This window comes from Neopsephotus bourkii, unplaced genomic scaffold (assembly GCF_033783945.1).
Source record: "Neopsephotus bourkii isolate Nb327-2 ecotype Australia unplaced genomic scaffold, CSIRO-AGI_Nbou_v1 NB_234, whole genome shotgun sequence".
NCBI lineage: Eukaryota > Metazoa > Chordata > Aves > Psittaciformes > Psittacidae > Neopsephotus > Neopsephotus bourkii.
This window is the reverse complement of record NW_026900744.1, coordinates 10761609-10787302: the sequence shown is the minus strand read 5'-3', so window position 1 is coordinate 10787302 and position 25694 is coordinate 10761609. Positions and strand designations below refer to the sequence as shown.

The 25694-nt window shown below is 42.2% G+C and overlaps 1 protein-coding gene across 3 annotated transcripts; it reads left to right on the top strand.

Moving 5' to 3' along the window:
- MCOLN2 (mucolipin TRP cation channel 2) lies at positions 1–23948 on the top strand. Of its 3 annotated transcripts, none has more exons than XM_061345225.1 (14): positions 1–114; positions 3871–4030; positions 7037–7210; positions 11391–11535; positions 12065–12152; positions 12279–12375; positions 12833–12932; positions 14440–14555; positions 15946–16095; positions 17432–17533; positions 17645–17767; positions 20355–20561; positions 21899–22014; positions 23270–23948. In XM_061345225.1, exons 1-14 carry the CDS (start codon positions 65–67, stop codon positions 23304–23306), a joined length of 1665 nt encoding a protein of 554 aa, XP_061201209.1. In that variant the 5' UTR covers positions 1–64; the 3' UTR covers positions 23307–23948. The 3 variants fall into 3 exon arrangements, with proteins under 3 accessions (XP_061201209.1, XP_061201208.1, XP_061201210.1); XM_061345224.1 differs by lacking the exon at positions 1–114 and adding an exon at positions 204–447; XM_061345226.1 differs by lacking the exon at positions 1–114 and adding an exon at positions 562–772.
- The last annotated feature ends 1746 nt before the right edge of the window (positions 23949–25694 follow it).

The following is a 25694-nucleotide window of genomic DNA, read 5'->3' as shown; positions in this document are numbered from 1 at the left end:
GCTCTCCCCGTCTGCTGCGGGTTGCTGGGAGCCCCGCCAGGGCAGCGGCTGACCCCGCGGCCCCATGGAGATCTCCCTCAAATACCTGCCCGGCGGGCGGGCCGCCGCTAGCGGGTGAGCGGGACGGGACGGGACGGGACGGGACGGGACGGGACGGGACGGGGCTGGGGGCAGTGCTGGAAGCTCGGGTCCTCCCGCCCGGCGCGGCGGAGAGCGGGACTCAGGGCGTTCCTTCGGCTGCATGAGGGGCAGAGCGCCCCGGGTCACAGCGACTGTGTGGGGCCGCGATAACCGGCGCGTCCCTCTGCCCCGGGGCATGGCGGTATGGGGTACCCACTGGGGGGGCGCGCCCGCCTGGTACCGCGCCCCGCAGCGTTCGGCCACCTGGCGAGCAGCGCGCAGGCGGGGGGGTTACTCTGAAGCCGTGCCTTTAGCTTGCGGCACAAGGTAGGTCTGACCCGCCTGGGCGCTTGGGGTCCGCGCTGCCCGGCCGTTCGGTAGCCCCAGGGGTAGGTTCCTTCATATAGAGATGCGGGTCCCGCGGTGGCGGCGGGGAGCTGCTGAATGTTCGGCGTGTGCCCCTGGCTCTAACTGCTGCCTTTGGTAGCGGAGGCTGTTGGTGCTGCTCCTGCGGCAGCTTAGTGACTGGTAACGCTGGCAGCCCTTTGAAAGGAGTGGGTTTTCTCCCAGGTTCTTAGTGTTCACCTTCCTGAGGAGTGCTAGGCGATGCCCTCCTCTGGGCGAGCTGTGAGCTTGGTAAAAGAACATGAAGGTGAGGCTGGGGTTGCTCAGTCTGATATGTAGAATTCTGTGATTTATTCTTTTTGTTCTTCCTACCCCACCAATTTTGTGAATACCTCTCGTGGAGCTTAAGTAGACTTTTTACAAGGGCATGTAGGGATAGGGCAAGGGGAGTGGTTTTAAACTGACAGGGGGGATATTTAGATTAGATATTGGGAAGAAATTCTTCGCTGTGAGGGTGCTGAGGCACTGGCACAGGTTGCCCCAGAGAAGCTGTGGCTGCTCCATCCTTGGCAGTGTTCAAGGCCAGGTTGGACAGGGCTTGGAGCAACCTGGTCTAGTGGAAGGTGTCCCTGCCTGTGGTAGGGGGTTGGAACTGGGTGAGCTTCAAGGTCCCTTCCAACCCAAACCGTTCTGGGATTCTATAAATGTTCTGGGTCTGGAGCTGTGATGGACACTGTTGGTGTTGCTCCTGTAGTGAATTACTTGTTACAAAGTTCAGATCCACTTTTTAAAAACATTTTAGGCACTTGACTGAATGGTGCTTTTTCTGCTGGGTGAAGAGCTATGTATTGAAAGTGTATTTCACAAGTAGGTAACTAGACACTGTAATCATTACTGTTGAAACCTTTTTCTTGAAGAGAATGCTGAGCTTTAAATGCCTCACTACAAAACCTTATCCAAATAAGACATTGACCTGCCAGATACAGCGTTGCAGTGGTGGCTATAGTAATGCAAATTTTAAAGTTGAATTGGTAACAATTATTATTTGTGACACATTATACTTAATGGCAGTTAGATATACATGTAAACGTGCCTAGTAGAGTTAGTAGTTATTCACAAAACTTGCTTGTATCAGTGCTTTACAAAACATACTATGGAAACCTACTAAAAGGTGTTAGTTAACTGTGTCTGAATGGAGTTGAGCTGTTACTCTGCCTTGAGCTGGGTGTTTTGTATGGATTATTTGGCTAATAAACATTTGGTAAGAATTAGATGGTTTGTTTTAAATGTGGTAAGTCATTGTTAATCAGAGCTTTTTCATGCTTTGGCTGAAGGTTCAAGTTCTGCAGATTTAACACAGTTTATTTGGATATTACTTTGAATCTGCTCTAGTAACAAATGTATTACACAACAGTTGCTGTATTTCACCTATTGACAAATTATTTCTTAAATACTACACAGGAGAATGCCTGTTCTATATTGGTTGGCAAAGCCCAACAGCAATACAGGCTTGAATCTCGTGGCTTCCTCTTACACCGGAAAAGTATGTTGCTTTCCTTGGCTGAATTTCCTACTCACAGTTTCTACAGTTAACTAATAAAGGAAGCTAAAGGCATCAGTGGAAATAATCCCTAGCCAGTGGAGTTAAGCGAGAGTTGTGTAAATGTGAAAGTATTGTTATTAGTAAGCATCACATTCTTAGAACAGTAAGGGCTTGAAAGACAGCTTTGGAATAAGAACCACCATGTCTTCTGTGGTGTATATTTGAGTATTAAGGGAAATGGTGTTTGTTATAAAGTTTGCTGTTGGATTTTTAAGATCTCTCACTACTGATACTGAAAGCTTAGGGGAGGATTTTGCTGAGGTCTTGGAGTGGTTCTTATGGCATACCTTTGTGCTTTAAGTCTTGACCAGATCCAGCTTAAACCTGCTGTTTCCCCTTTCTTCCTCAACCACTGCTATGAGTTTTACTCTGGGTTAGATCTTGTTTGCTGTGTACTCACACAAATGCTTCTGCCTGTTCACGGGAAGCTGTTACAGGAGCAGCAATGTCTTTGGATGTCAGTGCAGGATTGAAGAACATATGTACCTGTTTCCCTAGAGAATTTTCATGTCTGTAATTATCATATCCTTTTCTGTCAGATGTGTTTAATTTTTTTTGTCTTAAACATCATTAGAACAACTCTAGTATGTTTTTATTATAAATCTAAATTGGAGTGCATCATGGTTTCTTTTTATTGCAAACTTTGCTGTGTTTTTCTTGTCTCAAAACTAGAATCATCTTGCGTCCCATCATCTTCATGAATGATTGATTTAAGGCTGTGCAATAGAGAGAACCTTTGAGATCCTAATGTTAAAATAGATTTTTGGGGTTATTTCACTTCCTCTTATGAGAAAACATCATAGTATTTTAACTCATTTCTCTTGTGAGACAGCTGGCTGTAGCAAATCAAATGTACTTTGTGGCTTAAATACCTGTACACTTCAGACAACGGAACACGAAAGAAGTAAGAATGCATCTGAAAACTTAGAAACTATGCTTTTGGTTTTGACCTTAAGAGAAAATGTTGTCCTTTACAAAATTCAGAACGTGGAGGGTAATTTTCTCTATGGTAAATGGAACTGATAATTGGTTTCTGATACCAGGTTCAGGTATGATATGTTACTAACTGATAATTGGCTTCAGATACAATTGCTCTGTCTTAACACATGGAGGAGAAAAATTACAAGCTTGGTTCTGATCTTTGTGTGAAGTAGGAAAGTTCTGACAATTACCGTAATGGAAAACAGGATTAAAAAGACCGGGAAAAGGGGAAAGTTTTCAATGTCCCGTTCAGTGGAGAGGGAGAAACTCGGAGTGATTTAAGACTCCTACAACAGCAGTGCTCTGTGCTTGGTCCTCTGATTTTTTCTTTTTTTTTTTTTTTTACATGCTCAGCTATTTGAATAAATAAATGCCTATGAGTTTAGCCTGTAAAGCTGCCTGTTCATAACAGAAGCGTGCTATGAAACCTGCTCTGGTTGTTTAGTCTCTAAGAAACCTTTTTCTGGTGGTAGAATGTGGGTTATTCACAGAAATGTGTTAACAGTGACCCCCATTTCAAACATTTAGTTTTAAAAAAGAGCTGAATGTGTACTTGCTGTTACTATTACAGATCCTCATATTTGATACCTGTTTACTGAGAAATAGTTGTGTGGATATTGTGTTTCGATGATAAAATGCAACTGAATGATTCTTGTTTTCAATGATATGATATAGGGAAATAGTTTTTGCATTTTGTTGCAAAACAAACAGAAAACTGTTACAGACCTCTTACATCACATGGTGATTTGAGGTGAAACTGCAGTATGAGGAAATTGCTAAAACATTCTATTGGTTTCTAATTAACATATTATTTGTGGCAGAAATATGATGGCTCAGTCAGATTTAGATCTAAAAGAGACCGCTTTGAAAGAGGATCTGAAGTTCTACTTCATGAACCCATGTGAAAAATACAGAGCAAGACGTCAAATACCATGGAAACTGGCTTTGCAGATTTTGAAGATACTTATGGTTACTACACAGGTAATCCTTCCTCTGCTTTTACTCTTGGAAAGCATAGCAGTGATGTGCAGGGGAAAGAGGTCTGTGGTTCTGGGCCCTTGCCATCCCTGGATATTTATTACTGACTTGAACTTTCTGCTTCAGTCCAGAGAGGAAAAAAAAATACTAGGAAAGGTGTGTTGAAGGGGAAGAACAACACAAACTAAATTTCAAAAGCTTCCTGGAGATTTTGGGGCAGTATTTGGCCAGGTATTTTGCTGGTTTTAAGGTAATACTTTAAAGCAAATGATGCAAATTAGTTAGTGGTAACCACTAAATCCAACACTGTTCAGGCTGGCTGTCACAGTAGTTCTGCTTCCTGTTACATTCATAGATTGGACTGTGTCAATAGTAGTATTTCTTGAAATCTAATCAGTAACTTGAAATGTACATGTTCCATGTACATGCTATAGTTCAATGAAAATGCTATGGTCTCTAGTGATGATGGGAATGACTGGGCTGAATCAGATGTTTCCCTTGCTTCTGTCCTCAAATGATGCATTTCAAACAGTCAGGTACCTGCCTGGTAGAGGCAAAGAAGAGGGAGTATTTAAACTGCACTGGTAACACAGTGTAGGTGGTTATTTTACAGTCTGCTAAGAAACGGTGACTGGGGATTGAGGGAAGCAAAATGGGATGCATGTATAAGTAGAAATTGCTTTTCTGGACCTTTGAAATGCAGGCCTCTGACATTTGAGTGTTTGCAAGAACAGCAAGTATACAGCTCCTGAAAGCGTGCTGAGTTGCAGGGTTACAGGTTTGAGTTTGACTTGCCTGCTAGAAGGAAGCATAACTCCAGCTTGGGTGTCCCTGTGTTTTATTGCCCGTTCCTGCTTTTCATCTCCCTGCTGGAAATGTGGCAGGCTCTTGGGCCCCACTTGGCAGAGAGTCTGTGTGCCACAGTCCTGACAGGGTTCTGTCTGCAGGCAAGAGTGGGATGCAATGATCGGTCTCTCTAGGCAGGGCTAGCTAAAATAAGTTACATACACTAGTGCTGGCACAGCTGTGACCTGCAGGGACAGAGCTGCTGAGACCAGTGAGCGTATTAAGGTGCATGGAGGGGTATGAGTTAGAGTGAACAGTGTGAGCACAGTGTAGGCTAAGAGGAAAGGGTGCCCCATGTTTACTGGCAGCTGTACCTTGGATGTGGATTATTGCCCTCTATTCAAAGACAGGGCAGTAACCTTTATGTGTCAATAATGAGACAAACTACAGCTTCACACAGCTCTGAAAAGCATCAGAACTTTCACTCTGTCCTGACTTAAATTCCTGGGGGAATCACTGAATGTGTGCTTTTTCTGTCTGCCCTCCCAGTCTCCCACTGTGCTTTGTGAGCAGAAGGGGTGCAATGCTCTGCTGCTTGGCTTCTGAAGGCTACAAGATTTTTCTGGGTTACCACTTAACATTTTTGTTGTCAGACCTGGGTCTTGCTCAGATGCCAAGCAGGTAAGTAGACAAAAGAAGGAAAATAGCGTCTGAAGGAAAATGTGTTGCTGCTCTGTAGTGACCTCTCAAATGCGAGCCAATAGCAGACAGACAAGTTCAATAAGCATCTCTCTACTTCAAGAGTCTTGCCCTCACTCTGAAAGACAACCTAGCAGCTGGGATATCTGCTTGTCTGGAAAGCAGAAGTGCCTTCTGTCCCAGTGTGGGGAGTAAATCTTACTCCAACACTGTGCTGAAATCCCTCAGGGAAGCGCTGCTGAGTATGTTTTATTTCTCTGTATTGCAGCTGGAAGATCCCTGATTTTATTTATTTATTTTTTTTAGAGATAGTAGCTACAGTGCTGCAGCAATACTTGTAGCATTCAATTGGTGATTCTTTGTTTTGTAGTCAGCTGAAAATACAAATAGTTGATTTAAAACATGGCTAAAAGCATGAAGATTCAATTTTTAGTCTGAAGACTGCATATGCGCAGCAGAGTTGACATCCCCTTTTCCATTTCCTGGCTGTGACTTTGCTGTACAGCCAGCCTTGCACCAAATGATCCTGCTGCATATGTTCTTTTAGCCTGCCCCAGCTCTAAGCAATTATGTTCTAGATCGAAAGATGATGTATTCCAGTGAAGGTGTAAAAAGTAATAGGGGTGCTTTCCAGTTCTTGTTTTGAATGAAGGAATTTGTATATTAGTGGAGCCTCTGCTGTGGGGGATTTCTAAGTTCACAGTTCTGTTGCTTGCAGTTTCTCACTCTTGCTTCTTCCCTTCTGCCAGTGTCTTTCGGAGCTTGGAAACTCCATGCACTAATGGGAGTTTCATGCTTGCTATTAGTAAGCAGTTTAAAGGCAGGATGAATGGTTAGCTATTTGTGGCTTGGGATATCTTCATGCTACTGTGCCTGTGAATAAACTCTTGTTGCTTGATTATTTTTCAGCTCCTGGGCTCCATTTATGTTTTCCTTGGTGGTGGGAATGGGAGCATCCATAGGGTAGGGTAACACAAATCCTAAGTAATAATTCTGCTGTCTGTTTCTGCTTCTCATTATGACCTCCTTAACCGGCACCTAGGGCAGGCAGGTGATGCTTTTTGTTGCTGTGGAGTCCCACATAGGTTTGCTCTAATCCTGTGCCATGCCAGAGGTAGGAAGAAGGTAGAGGAATCTGTCCCATAGCAAAGGAGGGCATTTCTGGTGTAGCAGGTTGTGCTGTTAACTCTTCTGCCATTTGCATCCTTAATGAAAGTTTTGGCACGTTCTAGTGAGAGTGATTGGTCCAGGACACATGAAAGGTGGCAGTGATCTATCTGCCTGGTTAGTTCCTGCACTGTAAGTTTTGGAATCGGTGGGAGGCTTGGTTTAATGTTTCTCATAACCCCGCTTTTGGTAACTTTTAGTATTCTTATGGCATTAGTTAACAGATTCTTCATTCCTGTTGTAGCAGGGTTGCAGGCACCTTTCTGTCTTGTGTTTATTACAATTCAAAGCTGTTTCTTAAATGTTGCTTCTTGACCAATGTTCAAAATTCAGATTTATTTTCTTTTTTCTTATCAGCTTGTTTTTTTTGGTTTGAGTAACCAGCTGGTGGTCTCGTTCAAAGAAGAAAACACCGTTGCTTTTAAACACCTCTTCCTGAAAGGCTACTCTGGAGTTGATGAAGATGACTACAGCTGCAGTATATATACACAACAGGATGCTTATGATAGCATTTTTTATGTTATTAACCAGGTAAGTGTATGTGTTTATGATGTGTTTATAAAGCCAAAGACATAGCTAAAAACTCCTGCTAAGGTTCTAGTTTTCTGTCTCCATTCTTGGATTCCAGTTTTGGTGTTCCAATGGATCAGTGAGGAGTCCTGAAGTTCATGTGTAACATCTGCATTTTCATCTCTTGGAGATAAAACTAAACCAGAAATCTTACTTGGGTAGTACTGAAATCCAGAAAGTCAGAAAATCGCTCATCTTGCATGAACTAGAACCTTTCTTTAGGTCTTACTTTGAAGACCTGTGGGGCTGAATATACCTATGCATGGTATTCAGAAAATTCATGCTTGCAGCTACACTGAATTGCAGCTTTGTAGTGAGTGCCAGAGGCCTCAGGATGGGGAATATGGTACTTCCAGGAATGGAGGGGCACTCACCCTGCTTTAGGGATGGTATTTTAAAGAACAGTCCCTTTACAATCATGGGAGGAAAGTGGGGGGGAGGGGGAAACCTAGGATGAAAATTCAGTAAAAGCTTTTGTATTTAATTGAACATTAATAGGTTCAGAAGTCACGAGCTGAAAGGGGAGGTTTTTGTGTTTGTGTAAAATGAAGTGTCTCTTGTGTTTGGTATAAGCCCAGAAACAATTCACACTGGATAAATGGAGAATGGCTTTAAGCCACCTTTCATTTTCCCTGACCTCAGGACATCAGCTCTGACATTAGATTTAAAGCAGTTTTGCTCCTTCAGTTATGCCCAGCAGGCATCCTGGAGCCACAGGATCCTCACAGGCAAGAAGGCTATACTTAAATACAGCACTCACATGGGGGCTTGCTGCTCTCTGCCATCTGCTCTAAACAGAGCCATCAGCAGATCAAATGTGCTGTCTCTGCTGTCCTGGACAAGGCCAGGACTGTTATTCCTGCTACCTTAAAAGAGTGTTGAAGTAGTTTCCTCAGACCTCCTTTGAACTCTCAATATTGCCACTATTTCTGCTACAATCTGTGCTTGTTTTTCTTCCTTGCTTGCTTTGTCTCCCTTTCCTTCTTTTGTAGGCACTAAGGCTGAGGTGAAGTGCAGATAGAAGACAATAGAGAAATAATAGCTTTATATCCTCAAGAATGAGCCGATGTGTGATACAGGCATCAGAAAAAGGTCTCTTCATAAAATGTCTATGTGTATAAATGTAGACATATGCTTAAAGGAGATTAAATATGTGTAATCTGTGCTTTAGTGCTGTATGGAGTTCCTAAAGCTTTTTGTTTCTTGTAAGACTTCATAGAGCCTGCCTCCAGGTGAACACTATGATTGGTGTTGCTTTTTGGGGTTTGTCGGTCTGTTTCTAAAGGATGTCCTCTGGGAAGAGCCAGCCCTGGTGATTCCTAGTCTAAAAGCAAGGGTTTTTCTGAGAACGGGCAGGTAGAAGACATAGGCCTTGGTGTTTTAATTTGAACTGCATGGTTGGTGGGGGGGCTGTAGGGCAAGCAGAAGAATATGGTATTGCAGAAGATGGTAATAGTGCACAGCAAACCTGGAGTTGTAAAAACTAAATTTAGGCTTTGTGTAATGTACCACTGGGGTATTTTCCCACTTTGGGGGCACAAACCTCCCCTTCCTCCCTCTGCAAGAAACCAACAGCAAAAAACCCCAAACACTCTTTTCCACTTTGAAGAGCACGCAGCTTTTCCTTGCTCCTCTCCTGGGTCCAATTTGGAAGTTTCTATTACAAAGCAGGGGTGTGGAGTTGTTACACTCGTACCTGCCCCCTGGCAGAGTCTGTGGGACCTGGATGTTCTGCTCTCTGCCCTGTCTGGGGCTGCTTAGAAATGTATCATGGGGATTTTGCTCTTACTGTTTCATAATGTTGTTTGAAAGTGGCATGTGAATAACCCAGAGCCATGGGTTCCACTGTCAGGAGGGCAGATGCTGAAAGCACACGTGGACAGAGCAATGGCTGTTAGATGCAGTGTTCTAGAGATGTCCTCAGAGGGATGTGGAGCTGTGACTAGTGACTGTTTCCATTCACTTGACCTGCCTTAGTCAGGCTTAGCTTCCTTAATTTCCTGAGTTGAGATAATGTTCTTCACTTAGTTCTTAACAGGGTTTGGAGGCTGTACTTTTCTCCCAGGCTGTCTAAACTTGTTGCAAGCTCAGCTGTGAGGACTTGAACGGGCACTGAGGCAACCCTTTGGATGGAAGTGTGGGAGCTCCTCTTGCAGTTCCTTTTGGATGTGGAGTGTGTGGTGGCTAATGACTGCTGGGATTTGTTTTTTACCCCACAACATGGCTAGTGGTCTTAATACCCATAGGAAGGAGGAAATAGGATGACACTGAATGATTCATGATAGCAAAATCCATGTTTAAGGGAGAAAAAACAGCTGACCAATTGTTTTCAATTAGGAATGGGGAAGCCTTGTGTGGCTTCCCATGTTTATTCACTTCAGGCATTCTGGGGAACTGAATGCTTCCTTCCGAGCAGACCAGTGCTGTATGTTGCCTTGAGCTCTTTTGCTAGGTGAGGTAATGGTAAAACCCCAAATGAATTACTAGATGTTTATGCCTTATTTCTCAAAGAGCTGTGGTCTGTTTGGCTTCTCTTGACCAACATTCACTGGTGCTAAGCTGAGCTGGCAGGCAGCTGCCTCACCTTCATGGTTGGTCATTGATCTCCCCAGCCGTTGAGGAGCCAAGAGCTGTGGGGAAAGCTGTGCCCCAGGGGTTTGACTCACTTATGCAGGACTGGAAGGTGTGACCCCAGGGATCAGAGGATGTATCTTGCTTCCACAGACACTGAGCATCTGGAAGGCAAGTTGTGAGAGGACTGGCCATGAATGGAGTTCCTTAGTGGTGCTCAGGGCTGATCCATGAGTAGCTAATGCTTGGCTTGGCATAACTTTATTCATTTCCATTTCTAGCCCTTGCTTTTAATTTGTGTCTTGCATATGAAAAAGGTGACTTATGATGTATTTAGAGTAAGTGGGAAAAAGAAAGTACACTCTCACAGACATGTTTTTGTGTCATGGTTTAACCCCAGCTGGCAGCTAAGTACTATGCAGATTCTAGCTCGCTCCCTCTGCCCTGGTGGGATGGAAAGAACTAGGAAAAGGTAAAACCTGTGAGTTGAGAGCTGTTTAATGATTGAAATAAAGTCAAGTGTAATAGTAATGAAAAGGGAGATAGTAAAAAAAAAAAAAAAAAAAGAGAATAAAACCCAGGAAACCCAAGTGATGCACAATACAATTGCTCACCACCTGCTGATGATACCCAGCCCAACCTGAGTGGTAATTGGCCCCTTCCAGGTAACTGCCCCCTGTTTTTATACTGAGCATGATGTGCTGTGGTATGGGATATCCCTTTGACTAGTTTGGATCAGTTGTCCTGTCTCTGCTTCCTCCTGGCTTCTTGTGCCCCTCCTCACTGGCAGAGCATGAGAGAGTGAAAAGTCTTTGATCAGGGTAAGTGCTACTGAGCAGCAACTGAAACATCAGTGTGTTATCAGCATTGTTCTCAGACTAAAGCCAAAACACAGCCCTGCACCAGCTGCTGGAGAAAAAGGTTAACTCTATCCCAGCTGAAACCAGGACACTTGTATGCTTGTGTAAAGCAGGCAGGTTAAATTACTCTTGGAGGCTGCCCAAGCTCTGTGTGTGTTCCTTGGTTGCCGGTTATATGGTGAACACGTGGTTCCCGCCTCTGTCACTGCACAGGGAGCAGGTTGGTGTTGCTCTGGGGGTGGATTTGATAAGAACTGTGACTTGGATTGTACACAAAGCAATAAGAGTTTCAAGTGGTGTGAAAACTTAACACCTTCATGAGATGAATACATCAGATATCCCTGGAGCGTGTATGGTTAGCAGCAATACTACATTGAAGTTGCTGCCGGGCATCTCATTAAAAGCTGTGTGCTGGCTTGCTGTCTGGCATGTGGGTAAGCATTTGCAGTCAGTCCAGTGGGCACTGGGCTCCAAGTCACTGTCACCAGGATGCCAATCACTACTAATTAATGGCCAGCAGCCTTCTTAGCTTCCCATGTGAGGTCCACTCTCAATTTACAGACTTTATGTGAAAGTGAAGATTTTTTATTTTTAGCTTTTTAATGTAAAAAGCTGTATTGATACATACTACTTTGAGATTACAAGTTACTGTTTAATGTAAAAAAGATAGCTATCTCTAACTTAATGCTTCTGTTTTGTTTTTAAACCAGTACAGGCAATTAAAGAATGTATCCCTGGGGACCCTTGGTTATGAACATGAAGGATCAGGTTTAAAAATCTGTAAACAACAGTACAAGAAAGGCACAATGCTCCCTTCCAATGATTCACTGAACATAGATGTTTCTACTGAAACAGGTATGGTACTGTTGTACTAAAAAGGGTCTTGCTGTGCAGTACTTATATTCTAATGCTAATGCAGTGAAGTTTAAAACCAGTAGCTTTTTTCATGGCAATCACATGAACATTACTACTCCTCTTCCCCATTTCTCCCTTGGTTTTTAGTACCTGCCTAGAAATGACAGCTGTGTAGAGTTATAGGAAGTTCTTTTCAACTCCTGTCATTAGTGGATTGTGGAGGTCTCTGGTTGTTTCCCCCTCTCCAAGAAGCGGGTTCAAATACAGGATTCTGGATGCTGGTCACTCTGCGCACTCAGTGGCTGGGTGTCCTTCCTGCCTCTTGGAGCTGAGTCCTGGCTGCTAACTGCTCACAAAATCATACATGAACCTGCTTCTGAGCTCGCTAACTGGGCCTCTGTATGGATAGCTTGGCTTAAAACTAACACTCTGCATGATCAGGACTTGCCCTTCAGTCTGATTAGCTCAGTTTTATTATGTTTTCTATACAAAAATCTTAAGATTACAGCTTGTCCTCTTTACTTTCCAGAATGTATCTTTTTAAAGCCACAGGAGCTAGCTGGTAAGAAGGCTCAACTGAAGCTGAACTCCTCTTTCTTCAGTCTTGAATTTTACAGGTAAGGTGGTGGTGGAGATTTTCTGTATTTCAACTTGTCCTTTCACATGAATATGGTGGATTCTGACTGATGCAATATGCATATATGTGTTTGTCTTGTATTTAATATACTTTTTAAAACACCCAGGCTTATACAGGTTGAAATCTCCTTCAAGCTGAAAGGCATTGCCCTACAGACCATCCATGCCCGTGAACTGCCTGACTGCTATGCATTTCAAAATACTGTAAGTGAATACGAGGTATTGCACTTCCAACACTGGATATATAAGAGCTAAAGCTAAGGGGCAGGCATCATCCTCCCAGCAAGGCTGCAAGGGAGAAGTAGTTGAGCATGTCCTGGCCCTCAGCCCTACTTCCCAAAGGCTGCTGAAATAGTGTTTCCATGGGACAGTATTGTTTTGTAACATATTCCAGCTGATAACTTCATAACCTGGGAAACATATAAATAATTGTTGCTCTTCTAAAGGTTAAACTCGAAGTTTGGCTTCTGGAAATGCTACCTTTTATGCAATACATGACATATTCTGAAATTATGCCTACACACAATGTATGCTGACAGCTTTGTCAAAGCTTACCTGACCAACAAGTATTAATACATACTATGTCAAAGCACTTAGCAGGATTTGTTCTCTGGAAGGAAATCTTACTAGTCTTGTTTCTGATACACTTCTGTGTTTCCAGATAACTTTCAATAACAGAGCCCACAGTGGGAAAATCAAAATCTATTTTGATAGTGACACTGATATTCAAGAATGTAAAGACTGGCACATAGTTAGCTCTGGTAAGTATGGTGCATGTGTGTTTGCATGATAGCAGTGTTATGCATCTCCTGTCACTTCCCCTGCTCTGTAACAGTCTGTCCAGTGAGATACTCCCCATCCTGTTCATCCTCCTCCAGCTCTTAAAACAAGACAATACAGCTTGTCTTGCACAAGTCATCAGCTGGGAAATAATTCCTTTTTGTGAGGGTATTGAGGTGAGATGACATGGGTAGCTCTGTTATGCTGGTGTGTATTAGCAGCAAGCTGTAACTGGAAGGAGGATGAGCATGTATTCTATAGTTTTTAATTGTTCTGCTGCTCTGAGATTGCTCAGATAATTTAGTGCATTAACAATGGTGAATTCCTAACTCAAACCTTCTGCAGCTTTCCTTTCTTTCCCTATAATTGAGCCTTTCTTTTTCTGAAAGTAAGGATTTTATTTTTGTGCCATTGCTGTTAGGTTTAATGATGTGCATGAGCATAGGGTGGTATCTGCCTTGTATTTGTAATGTTAGGGCTTGGTCTGACAGCTAAGAAATATGCTTTGAAGGCCCCCTCAGAAGAATAGAAGCTGTGACTGAACACTGCAACTGCTTCTCCCATGCATTGACTTGCTGTAAAGGACTGTGGTGGAGTGATAGTTTAATATATATGTATATCTACAGCACTGTGCTATATAGTATCTTGATTAACAAATGTGTCAGATGGTCTGCCTTTTGCTTGGGCAAAGCTAGCTTTTATCTGATAATACCATATTGTACTGATATTAAAGTGGTATCTTATAGTACATTCTGAAGAACTGCAAAGTATTTTGCCTTGCGTCTGTATACAATAAATTCTTACGGCTGTCTTTCAACTAGCTGTTCTTTATTTTGCATGTAATTAGCAGAAGGAGCATACAGTATTCTGTAATAAAGGTGGTAAACTGAAGTGTTACTGCAACAATTAAGTGTTTCCCTTTAGTTTTCTATAGTTAAAATCTATTTGATGAAAGATGTAGGGACAATTGATATGAGTAAGCAAAGGAAAACACCTGGCTTGAGTTCCCATGAGGGCTTCTAAAGCTGTGGAGGAAAAGAATACAGTACAGAAAGTCAAACAAGTTTGTGATTGCAGGTCAAGGAATGAGAAACAAGGCAGGATTTTACTTATCTATTTACTTTTTAATTTAATGTTGATACAGGCCAAAATCTGCATTTCTTTTAGCCTGTGTAGTTGTAACACTGTTGGAGCACAAATGGACAGGTAAACTTACAGGAAAAAAGGGACACCTGTGTTAATATGCCCATTTATTGGTTTTACTTTGAAGAACTTGAACATACTTTTCATTCTTGTAGTCCAGTCTGTAGCTGTTTTCATGTAATTCTCTGATCAGTTGTGCTTATAATAGGCTTCTAGGAAGAATATTTCTTATAACCTATCTATTTATGGGGTAAGAGTGTTTAAATGCAAAATAGGGGACATCTCATAACAATTTGTGCTCGGATATGAGGAGACTAACTGTACTTCCTTTCCTTGACTATACAGTTCTCCAGAAAAACACTCAATATATTCTAGCCTTTGATGGATTTGTCATTTTAAGTTGCTTTGCTTCTCTCATCCTTTGCACACGATCTATTGTTCTTGCCATGAAACTACAAAAGGTAAGTTCAGTGCTCACAATCTCCATGCTTGCTTTGTCTGTTTTGTTTGCTGCTGGTCTTGTGAAGTAATACAGTTTGAAACATAAAGTAGTAAATACCTTGCAGGGTGTTGCTCTCTTACTGTTATCCCTATCTCTAGAGAGGATGTATATATGTCTGTGGTGAACAGTTGCTAGCTGTTTGTGTAGTGCTGTAATATGAAGTATTTTGTTGTATCTCTCAAGGCCAAAAAAAGGAGACTTGTAGTTTGCTGGTGTAAGTTTTTTCTGTTTTTTCTTCTTGTTTTTGTTGTTGTTGTCCAGGATTTTACACAAGGCTTCCAGGTCTTTATGCTCCAAACAACCAACATATCCTGCACTTCCAAAACATGAATTCTCCCTTCCCTGCTTCAGAGCAGAATTCCCATAGAGGTTTTGTCCAATTAGTGCTTTAATGAACATCCCTTCAAGCCAGCTCTAACTGGAGAAAATGTGAAGCGTAACACATAGTCTAACTGGCTGGGTGTTTGTTTTTCTGGGGCTGGAACCACCCTTTTTCAGTTCTTCTTTTTCTTCTCCCCCAAAAAATCCCTGATCAGTCTGCTGGCACCTTCTTCCCCACTTGCCCTTATTTGCAGGCTGAGACTAGCCCTCTCAAGCTGTTTGCACAGCTGCGTATCAGCAGACTTGGCTCTTCTGGTCCAGATGCTAATGCAAAAACACAATCTGGTCCCTGAGATGTGCCAGCCTGTAACTGCTAGTTGATAAAAACTTCACAAGCATGTGACTTGTGAGAGTTGGAAAAAGAGTTCAGGATAGGTAGGATAGGAAAGCGCTAATACTTGTCTCGTTTAAAAGCTATGAAGAAGTTACATTGAACAAGATAGGTGAAGATAATGCAGCTCAGTAAAGGCATTGTCAAACTGATGTCAGCAATAGGGCCATCAGCATTTACTCATGAGCAAACAGAGCAAGTGAAATCAGATGGGCAGTGTTGGGTGTGGGAAGTAATATTGCTAGCTGTATTGGAAGTGAGAGCTCTTGCTTTAGAGCTCTCCTTGAGTTATTAATTCTCTTTTCCACTTGTTTGTTGAGTGGTTTTGCTCTGTTGGAGGTGGACAGAAACTCTTGCAAAGAGGGCTGAAGAGCAGATAACAAGCCATGGTTAGGCTAGTGGGGGTTTGTTATGAAGTCAGCTGTTCTGTGGAAATTGGTTGTCACTGGTCTAAACAGTTCTTCAGTTTTCTCCATTTATTTCTTTTGCTATTGAGAATGACTTTAAAGCTATTATTCCAGCAAGCACTATAGGAAAAGGGGGTATCTCAAAGTTGAGTACTGCTACACTACTGGGCAACTGTACATATTTTTCATCTAAGATGACCTGTAACTAACACCTAAATGCTTGTCAATAGAGATTTGTGAACTTCTTCTTGGAGAAATACAAGCGTCGTGTCTGTCATGCTGATCGCCTGGAGTTCATAAATGGATGGTATGTCCTGGTAATTATCAGTGATGTGATGACAATCATTGGGTCAATCCTAAAAATGGAAATAAAAGCCAAGGTGAGAGTTTAATACTTCAGATAAAATATTAGGCTGGTTACGAACATATGTAATGTTGGGGACAGTTTGGGGACAAGTGAAAGTGAGCTGTCACAGTCACTAGTAATCTTCTTTGGTTTTGCTAGTTGTTATTTCTTAGCACTTGTTGGACTAACAACTGGTTTCAGTCACTCTTCCCAAAATCTTTCAGTAAGACCATGTAAGCTGTTTAAACGTCTTATTTCCACAGTGCTCACCCTGGTATAGGGCCTGTGGATGAACAGTTCCTAATCAACCAAGTAAAAAAAAACCCTAAAACAACTTGGGTTGTTGTTTCTGAGAGAATTAGCAGTACTTACCGCACAGGGAAACAAGAGTCATACCCTGGGATAAAACAGAGCTCTGACAGCTTGTTAGAATCATGACTATTACAGCTTGCTTTCCTGCCCTGTCCAAACTACAGGCACAGACAGTGGCACCTGCTGGTCCTTGACCCTCCTAGACTGGGCTTGCTGAAATCAGTATCTGTCCAGCTGGCAGCTCTGCAAGGGAATTTTGGTTTGGGAGTTTTGTTTACTTGCCTTTTTTTTCCTCCAATAGAGCTGTATGTCAACAATTCACATGTTCAAAAAACCTTGTATTCTGGGAAAAACAGGGTTAGGTACTGTGCTGCTCCTGCTCAGTGTGTACTAAGGTTCAAAGGGCAGATGCCCAGAGTGCCCCTAATAGGAAGCACTTGACAACCTCCAGCTGTATGGCAAGGTGGGGGATGAGGGTAGGAAATCTTGATCTAGATAGATATCTTGTGCTTATTGTAACCAGCTCTAGCCTTGTAAAGTAAAATGTAAATGGAATTGGTTATAAACTTCACGGGTAGTAAAAATGATGTTCAGGCTCTGAACAGCTGGTAACCTGCTCAGAGATGTGAATGTGTGTAGTAGCATGGAAAGGGCTGTAGTCCCGAGGCTTGCTTTTCATTTAAATGATGGCTTGTGTTTTTCTAAATAGGCAAACAAGCTCTCATTCACTAACAACTGCTTTTTATAAGCAAAACCTGGGAGGTATTAAAGCTAATTTATAGTCTGTGTTATAATGAAAGGGCTGTAATTATTCCAGACTTTGCATGATCAAACTTGAAGAGTATCAGCACAGATGTGCTTTCCTTTGCAGCACTGTTACATTTGAGTGGTCTCAGTAAGTAACTGCAGTTCACTTTGGTCTGATTTTTGTGATGTAGCAACATCCTTTCAATATTGGACTGCCCTGCTTTGTTTGAACTGGTGGAACTCAAATAGCTATCAAGCTGACATACCTACTGCTTTGTAACTTGACCGCCTGCTCTGTTTGGATCCCTCAGAACCTTGCAAGTTACGATGTCTGCAGCATTTTACTTGGAACATCAACTTTGTTTGTCTGGGTTGGAGTCATCAGATACCTGGGATATTTTCAAACCTACAATGTAAGGCAGAAACCAAATATTTAACAATCAAAGCATGTATTTATATTTGTCACTTACTCACGTCTCTAACTTGTGGATTTCTTCCCTTCTTTCTTCCACCCTAACTTGTAGGTGCTTATTTTAACTATGCAGGCATCATTACCCAAAGTGCTAAGGTTTTGTTGTTGTGCTGGGATGATTTATCTTGGCTATACTTTCTGTGGTTGGATTGTCTTGGGACCTTATCATGAAAAGGTATGTCAGCAGTGTTACTCCTTTCCTAGTATGATGTGCAAGTATTTGTCTATAGCTCCTAGCTGTAACAACAGAAATGGGTCTTAATGTGTGTGTTTAACAGCTGTAATGTGACAAACATGGGAGTGTTTCTCCTTCCACGTGTACCTCCCGCCCTTTTAACAAAGGAACTGTATTCTTGCTTTCACTGTGCGCTTGAACTCAGTGTAATCTCCAGTACAAGGCTGTGTTTGTGATGAACGAGTGGTCTATCTGGGTAATGTCTGTCTGAAGGCGAGGGCAAAGGTCTGTATCTCTTTCGCCCTCTTCTGGCAATCCCAGTTCAGTTGAGTTGAAGAGGCACTGACTGAGGTCACTGTTGACATTTCTGGGAATCTCCTTGGCTCTGACTTTGTTTTTCCAAAGTTTTCCTGTGCCATGTAACTCCAGCTCTTGAATCTTGACTCGTAAAGGGGTGGATGAATGCTTGTCTTGTTTAATTTGCTTCCTGTGTGTGGGTGTGTTGTGGGTTTCTTGTTTGGCTGCTTTAGGTTTGTTGTTGTGCTGTGGTTTGTTTGCTGGTTTGTTTGTGGGGTTTTCTTAGGGTCAGTATTGGACTGTGTGCCTGGTGTGTTGCCTTGTCTGAGAGGTACAGGAGTAAGGCTTTGTATGTTCCAAAACACCAGCAAAACAGCTGTAAAGCTTGTTTTGTTTTGTGTTTTCTTGGTGGATGCAGTATATGACAGTTCAAAAAAAAATCAGATTCCTGTTGTGATAAATTCTAGATGTCCATTAATGAGTTACAAATGTATAAATTCTCATTCTTGATCTCCAATGATATACTGGATATACTGGATATATAGATATATATATATATATACACTGTATATAGCTGGGATTCCTCTAATGCAATGTGAATCTCTGAGAAATGTAGGCATTCTGCCTGCCCATGTTTTGAATTGATGACACCACATTGTTCTGTGGGCTGCTGGCTGCAGCGGGATCCTCTGTCATACTAGAGGCTCAATTGATTATAATGGGCACAGCATAAATACTGTTGTAGCATCCTTGCAGCAAGTACATTAATTATCTGAGCAAAAGGATATGTGGTCAATAATACGCTTTTCTATGAAAATCGTAGCTCTTGCTAAATGCCACAGACCAACGTGAAGGAAAAGCAGCTGTACTTGAGGGGTTCCCGTTTCTCCCCGCTGGGAGGCAGTGTGGCTCCGCGCACAGCCGGACGAGCCCCGAGCCGCTCCGTTATCCCGGGTTGAGAAGTGGGAAGAGCGTTTCCTAATGAGCAGGTGCACAGGAGAGAGATCCTTGTGCTCAGAAACATGGGAATACCAATGTTGCTCTTCCTTCCTCTACTACAGCAGGAGAGAGGGAGTGGGAATCCCGCATTTTGTGTTGTCAGTGCAGAGTCTTGCAGGTGAGCAGTCCTTAGCAGGGGACTTGCTGTGCCAGTGTGTCAAAACTGTGGGTTGCTCAGAATTTACCTGTCCAATGTCTCCCTTCTTACGAGATAATGTACTGCTGGGTTTCATAATGGCCTCAACATTATTAATTATAAGCCATAGGTAAAAGCATACCTACTGTTCCTGTGCAACAGTATGTTCTCCATATAAGTATACGCTTCTTGACATCTTGTTTTCAACTTAGGGCCCAGTGTAAGTGGGTGTATTCATGTTTCTTCATTGCTAATACCCACATTAAAACATTGTGCATCAATCCATATTGTTCAATAAAGTATAGTTAACAAATCCAGTATTTGAGGAGGGGAGGGGAGCAGAGCAAGAGAGGAAAATCTGCTCACCTGGTGGCTGAATGGAATTTAGCCTCAGGGTATATTCCAGCTTGGGGAAGTGGAGTTAGGAATTTAAGATAATGTTCTTGAAACAAATACATGCTTTTGTCCAGGGTATGCTTCAGTAGCTTCACAGTACAGCTATAGGTTGTACCTACAGCTCAGAGAGGGCTTTCTGAATGACAGATAGATGATGATGTTGTTGCAAGAAATTTAACTTAGACCACTTGAACTCTGAAGGTTATATGCTATCTCTAACTGCTTAATACAATATTAATTACCCATACTGCAGTAATGCTGCAGAGCTGGGAAACCAGAGGATGCGGATTCTGTTCCAGCATACCACTGATTTACTGTATAGATTCTGTGAAATCACTTTATCTGCAAATGAAATTATATCTTCCTGAAGGTCTAAAATAGATTAAAATTCAATAACTTGAACTTCCTGTGGTGGTCAGTTATTGACTATTTTGCCACTGAGCATCAGAAGTTTATTTCTTGATAATAAATAATCTTAATTCTGCTGTTGATATATAATGCTTAGCCCTTGATTATTTTCTAAATGTTTATTACTGACATGTATGCTTTGGCCTGTATGTACAGGAAAGAGTGTGGTAGCGTTTGATTGACTGGATTGGTTGCTTTCTCTAAGTAAAATTCTGTTGTAGAAAAGGTTGATTTGGCTGTGTGTTGCTTGGGTGGGTTGGTTGGTTGGGTTTGTTTTTTTTCCCCCCACTTGCCCTTTAATCCAGCTGATTGCTCTTCATATTCTAGTAATAATTTTTACTCACTTTCTAGTTTGAAGATCTGAACACTGTGGCTGAGTGTCTGTTTTCTTTGGTCAACGGTGATGATATGTTTGCCACGTTTGCTCAAATCCAGCAGAAGAGCATGCTGGTGTGGATGTTCAGTCGGTTGTATCTGTACTCCTTCATCAGTCTGTTTATATACATGATCCTCAGCCTGTTTATTGCACTCATTACTGACTCTTATGACACCATAAAGGTAAAACAGTTGTTTTCTGTTACATTTCTAACCAGTTTGGTACTCATTCTTGTTAATCACTCAACACCATAGTACCTAGCATTAGGCATGATGACTGGTAAGACTATTAACATCTTTTAGCTTAATCTCTGGTGAAATTGGGAGGATGGCTGGGTAGTCATCCAAATGGCTAAGCAATGATTGGTTTGGAAAATAATCCTCAGTGTGTGTCCCTGTTTATATTTTCTGCTGCTTCACCTGGTTTCAAAAGAGTAGCAGTTAATGAAAGCGTGAGTGGAAAGAGTTTTATGTCTAGTTATACAGAGTTGGGTAAGGCTTGTTTGAAGTGAACATTTCTTTTCATGGCCTCAGAAGCTGAGGTCAAGAAGACTTTGCTGGCCTCCTAAAAAATATCCCCTTGACAGGAGTGTGGCAAGGGCCAAGCAGATAACTCTAAGCTCATTTAGGTGTCCACACTTGCTTAATGTGCTGTTTGGAAATGTGTGTCTAAAAGGAAGTATCTTCTAAAAGACCCAGTACTTCTCACTCAAGTTAAAATTGTGCCATCCAGTTCCAGTATAAACTGGCAGAAACGGAAATGAGGTTTCTAGTAGTTACCTTTTGTCCTTGTGCTGTTTCCCATTTGTGCTCCTGGTAGCTGCAGTAACCAGTGGGAAGGCAATGTGGATCATGCTTTAGTTCGCATCCCCTTCTTCTCTTAGTGTCAGGTAAACAGGCTATCAGAATAAGGCTGGTCTGACATGAACCACACCTTCCACACCAGGCAAGAGCTCCACTTCCTGAGCATATCAAAATACAACTTGCCTGTCTATGCTTATTGGATGGTCAGACCCACAAAATGGTGTTTTACTGTTCCCTCTGAGCACTGCATGTAGATCAGTGGGGAGCCGTTTCAGTGTGCTGAACTGGTGTTACACAGAGCTTTTCATAAGCATGGCAATCCTGGATATTCACATTTAGGGCTCTTCAAATCCAACATTGAGGATCCTAGGGAAAAATGAGCCCAGGGCACTTGCAGTGAGTACAGCAGCTGATGTGAACAAGGGAGAAACATTGCCAGTATGACCTGAGATCAGCTGCTTGGTTTCTTATAAACAGCAAATGAAAGGTGAAGGAATTTGTGAGCAATGTCAATTTTATGTCACTTAGATTGCTTTGTTCCACCAGCTACCTATGTGGCGTTTCTAGGGTGGGATTTTAGGTTTTTTGTCAGACAACAATACTGAACAAATGAACCAAATAGACTGACTTTGACTGTCACAGTCTAGAGGAAACTTTAGAACACCTCATGTGCAGTAACTTGTCATGTATTGTAAATAAAATGCCTTCTCTTCCAGAAATACCAGCAAAATGGGTTTCCAGTAACAGATCTCCATGAATTTCTGAAAGACCATGGCAGTGCTGGTTACAGAAAAGAAAGGACTTCCATGCCACTTGTCTGCTGCTGTGGGAGGTGGGTAGGGCGTTTTCAATGTGTTTTTGGGAAGTACATAAGCTAGCTTCTCACTGCAAAGTGCTGTGTCATAAATGCTGGAGCATCCAGAATTCATCCCATGGAGTATTTGGACACGGTTTCTCTCCTGGGTTTTGCCCATTGTTAGATCTCTAGTCTGCCGATGGTGCGGGGGTGGCAATTCTGAGCTTAAATGCATGTTTTAAGTGTTCTGTTGATATGAAAACTACCATGTAGAAACTGGTGTAACTTGATGGGAGAACTGCAGAGTAAAACATGGAACTGCCAAGGAGTCAGGAGCAAACTAAATCTCTCCTGCTTAGTGTTTTGCAAGGCTTTTTCTACAAAGCTTTTCAACTAGGCTGGGGATAGTAGCAGAAAGCAAGAGTATGTGTTTCAGCCAGGGAGTAGTACTTGATCCCAAAACTAGGCTGTGTCTATAAGACAAACTCATTTAATGCCACCAAACTCAGGCCCTTGGAGGTCTTAGTGGTGGTTTTTAAGCTGGTGTTAGTGAGAGATGAGCATTTCGCTTTGTGCTTGCTGGTCTGGAAGTAGATTCTTTGAATTCTGTTTCTGAGGAAACCTAACACACCTCAGAATGCCTGATCGAGAGGGGAGAGATCTTGTTGCTGTCCCTAGGCAGTTCAGGAGAATTCATGCTTGAGTGCAGAACAGCTGTGGGTGTTTTGTAGGGAAGCCAGGCTCTGGGAGAAATAGAGCTGAACATGAGCACTTACTTGATCAAAACTGATGTAACAAATCCTGTTTTAGCAGTGGGGTACTGCTACTTACATACTGAGGGTTTGTGAAGTGCATCTTTATACTTTTGGTGTATTCTGACAGAAGGAAGCCTCGTGGCTAAAAGGGAGCATGCGAGATGATGGTTGGCAGGGTTGGCAGGTATCCCAGCAGCTGCTGTGGGCACTTGAAAGTCAACTAACTACAAGAACTCCAGCCAGGTACAGCTTCAGATTTCACATCCAAGTCGTTGTGCAGGATAAGAGATTTTTGTCTGCTCGAGCATAATAAATATGCTTTACTGTAGAGAGTTGAGAGTGCAAGCCTGGTAGCTGAAGTGAAAATACAGAGCTCTTGCTACTGTAGCAGTTTCTGCTTGGTTGTCCTGATGCAAGTGCTGTAGCTGCTTGCTAAAATGGGAGCATGCAGAGCAGAAGGATCAAATTTTAACTTGGTTTTCTATGGGTAAATGCATTTCTTGCTGAGTTAAAACTTAAAATTTTTTCTTTTGCAGACACCAGAGTGATGACAACTTGATACTTATTAATTGATTACAAGTTGAAATTCCTCACTGGATATGCAAAGAAAGAATAGCTGTATGGAGAAGAATAATTCTACAAATTGCAGTAAACCCTGCTATCTGGACCTTCCTCACAGTGGACAACCTAATCTTACCTAATTGAAGGTGCTGGGGGAAGCAAAGCTGCTAGTGTGACCTCAGGTGGCTGACCAGGAGGAGAGCCCAGAACCTGTAACTGGAGGAGAGCTGTGAAGGACTCTGTATTCTTGCCCTACATTCTGTCGCATGGGAGAAGACTGATACTTGAGCATTGTCTGTGGGAGCCCTGTTTTCTAATTGCCTCTAGGAGGAAGGAAAGTGGCCTTGAATGAACTGTTGTTGTTAATAAGAATTACATGAAAATAATTTTAAAGAAATAATTCCTTGTTTAAAAAATACTAAAAGGCAGTAAAGAAGAGAGCAGTTTTCCACTTAAAATTATGCATTTGGCCTGTAATGTCTACTTGGCACAATTAATTTCCTTGAAATAAATCTATGTACAACTACAGAGCTGCACAAAAGTGCAAAACAATTGCTGTTCTCCCTCTTGTATATTGTTTTAACACAAACCATCTATAGATTAGTCTTTTCTTTAACAGCTTTACTAAAAACAAAAGCAGTTTGTTATCCTGTCTTTGTCTGTGAGTCTTTTCTGTTATACCTACAATATTGTCATACTGTGTCCAAATTAAATTTACTGCTTCAGCTATAGGTAAGTTTTTACATGGTTGGAAACTTCCTTGGCAAGCATTGTATGAAAGATGATGAAAAGATTGTTGCCTTTTTTTTAAACTTACTTTTGATTTATTAGTATTACACTGTTGTGCTGCCAGAACCTGGAGGACAAATTCGGGCAGAAACAATGCCATGGAGTTGACTTGCCTAATTACTTCTATTTCAAGCACATGTTCATTGGAAGAAAGTATGTAACAACTGAGCCTGGCAGTTGGTTTGGTCAGGTGTCTTTGGGATGATCATCTCTGAAGTACTGTATTTCACCCTTTGATCTTTATAAACTTATTTCAATGAGAACAGTGCACTTCCTGTAGCTTTAAAGCACTTCCAGTATAGTACTGCATGGTGTTAACCAGATGCTCTGGAAAACTTTGTGGTACTGACTGCCCCAGGGTTGGATGGACTATTATGTTAGACGTTCCACTTTGTCTGAATGGGGCTATCTGCTCCCTAGAAATACTTCCTGTAGCAGATGATGTTCACTTCAGCCTGAGTGTGTTGACTGGAACTTGGTGTTGATAACGTGTTTTTAGTTGCTAGGGGTTGACTTGGGAAGTTCTGGCTTCTTAGTGCTTCAGATGGCAAAGGCAGTTTGGAATGCTGTCCTGGTGGGAGTAAGGTGAATGGCAGCTTCTTAATTTATTTCTTTCTTCCCTCATAAGAAACTGGGGGGGGGGGGGGGGGGTTCTGGATTCACCTTTTCTGGTAGGTTGAAAATCATTTTATTTTTTTTTTTAACAGGCCTGTCCGCATCTCTGGGATGTGTAAAGGGGAGGTTTGCAGCTTCTCCAGCAGTATTTCTGGCCACTGGTGGGAGCGGTGGTGGCTGAGCTCTGGAAGGATGTGGTGTTACTCAAATTTTTCCTGCCTAGAGTTTGCATTCTTGATAATGAGTACTTTTGCTGGAAATTGATGCCATTTTGTCTTGCTTAGGCTGCTGCTAGATGTCTGAGAGGGATGGTTTTTTCTCAGTGTTGCCATGTAGCCAGGCTTTGCAAATTTTGGTGCTTCTCTTGATGAAATGTCTTTGATAGAAAATCTTCCTGTTCCCAGTCTGAGCAATGCCGTGCTGTGGCCTGAGCTGTCACTACAGCTTGTGGCTAAAAATTACATTGCTACCTATAACCAAGACTTTACACTGTCAGGCAAAGATTTCTGTAACTCTTCATCAAACAGATGCTAATTGTGTGATCTAGAACCAGGGGATTACTGCTTTCCACTCAGGATATGCCAGTTTTACTCTCTGTGTTCACACGTACAGTTTGTTGGGGTCACTGTTAGTTTTTCAGTGTGTGCTCTGGGGTCTTGCATAAACAAAGTGCTCTTTAAGCAGGCAGCAAAAGATGTTAACTGGTTGATGATAAAGTTTCTTGTCCCATGCAGTGTACAATCTTGATATGTGTAAGATACTGGTGTTTTCTGCTTTATGAACAGTGTGACAGGCTGATTGCCTTCTGAGATCTAGTGTGCTCTCCTCCCTAAAGCGAGTGAGGTACGTCCTGGACACTTAGTACTGGGGGCCCTGGTGAATGAGCCCAGAGGCTCTGACTCAAGCTGTTCCTTTCTGATTTAGTAGGACACTGAGTGTGACCTGTCAAAGCCATTGCTCAGATAAATACTTTGTGAGAGAATCCTTGGGGAATGA

Excerpts from the sequence above, each read along its gene's own strand:
- MCOLN2 (XM_061345224.1), top strand. The coding sequence starts at position 242 with ATGAGGGGCAGAGCGCCCCGGGTCACAGCGACTGTGTGGGGCCGCGAT. Across the intron at positions 12,153-12,278 it reads TTCAGTCTTGAATTTTACAG|GCTTATACAGGTTGAAATCT; the intron begins GTAAGGTGGTGG and ends TAAAACACCCAG. Across the intron at positions 22,015-23,269 it reads CTTGTCTGCTGCTGTGGGAG|ACACCAGAGTGATGACAACT; the intron begins GTGGGTAGGGCG and ends TTTCTTTTGCAG.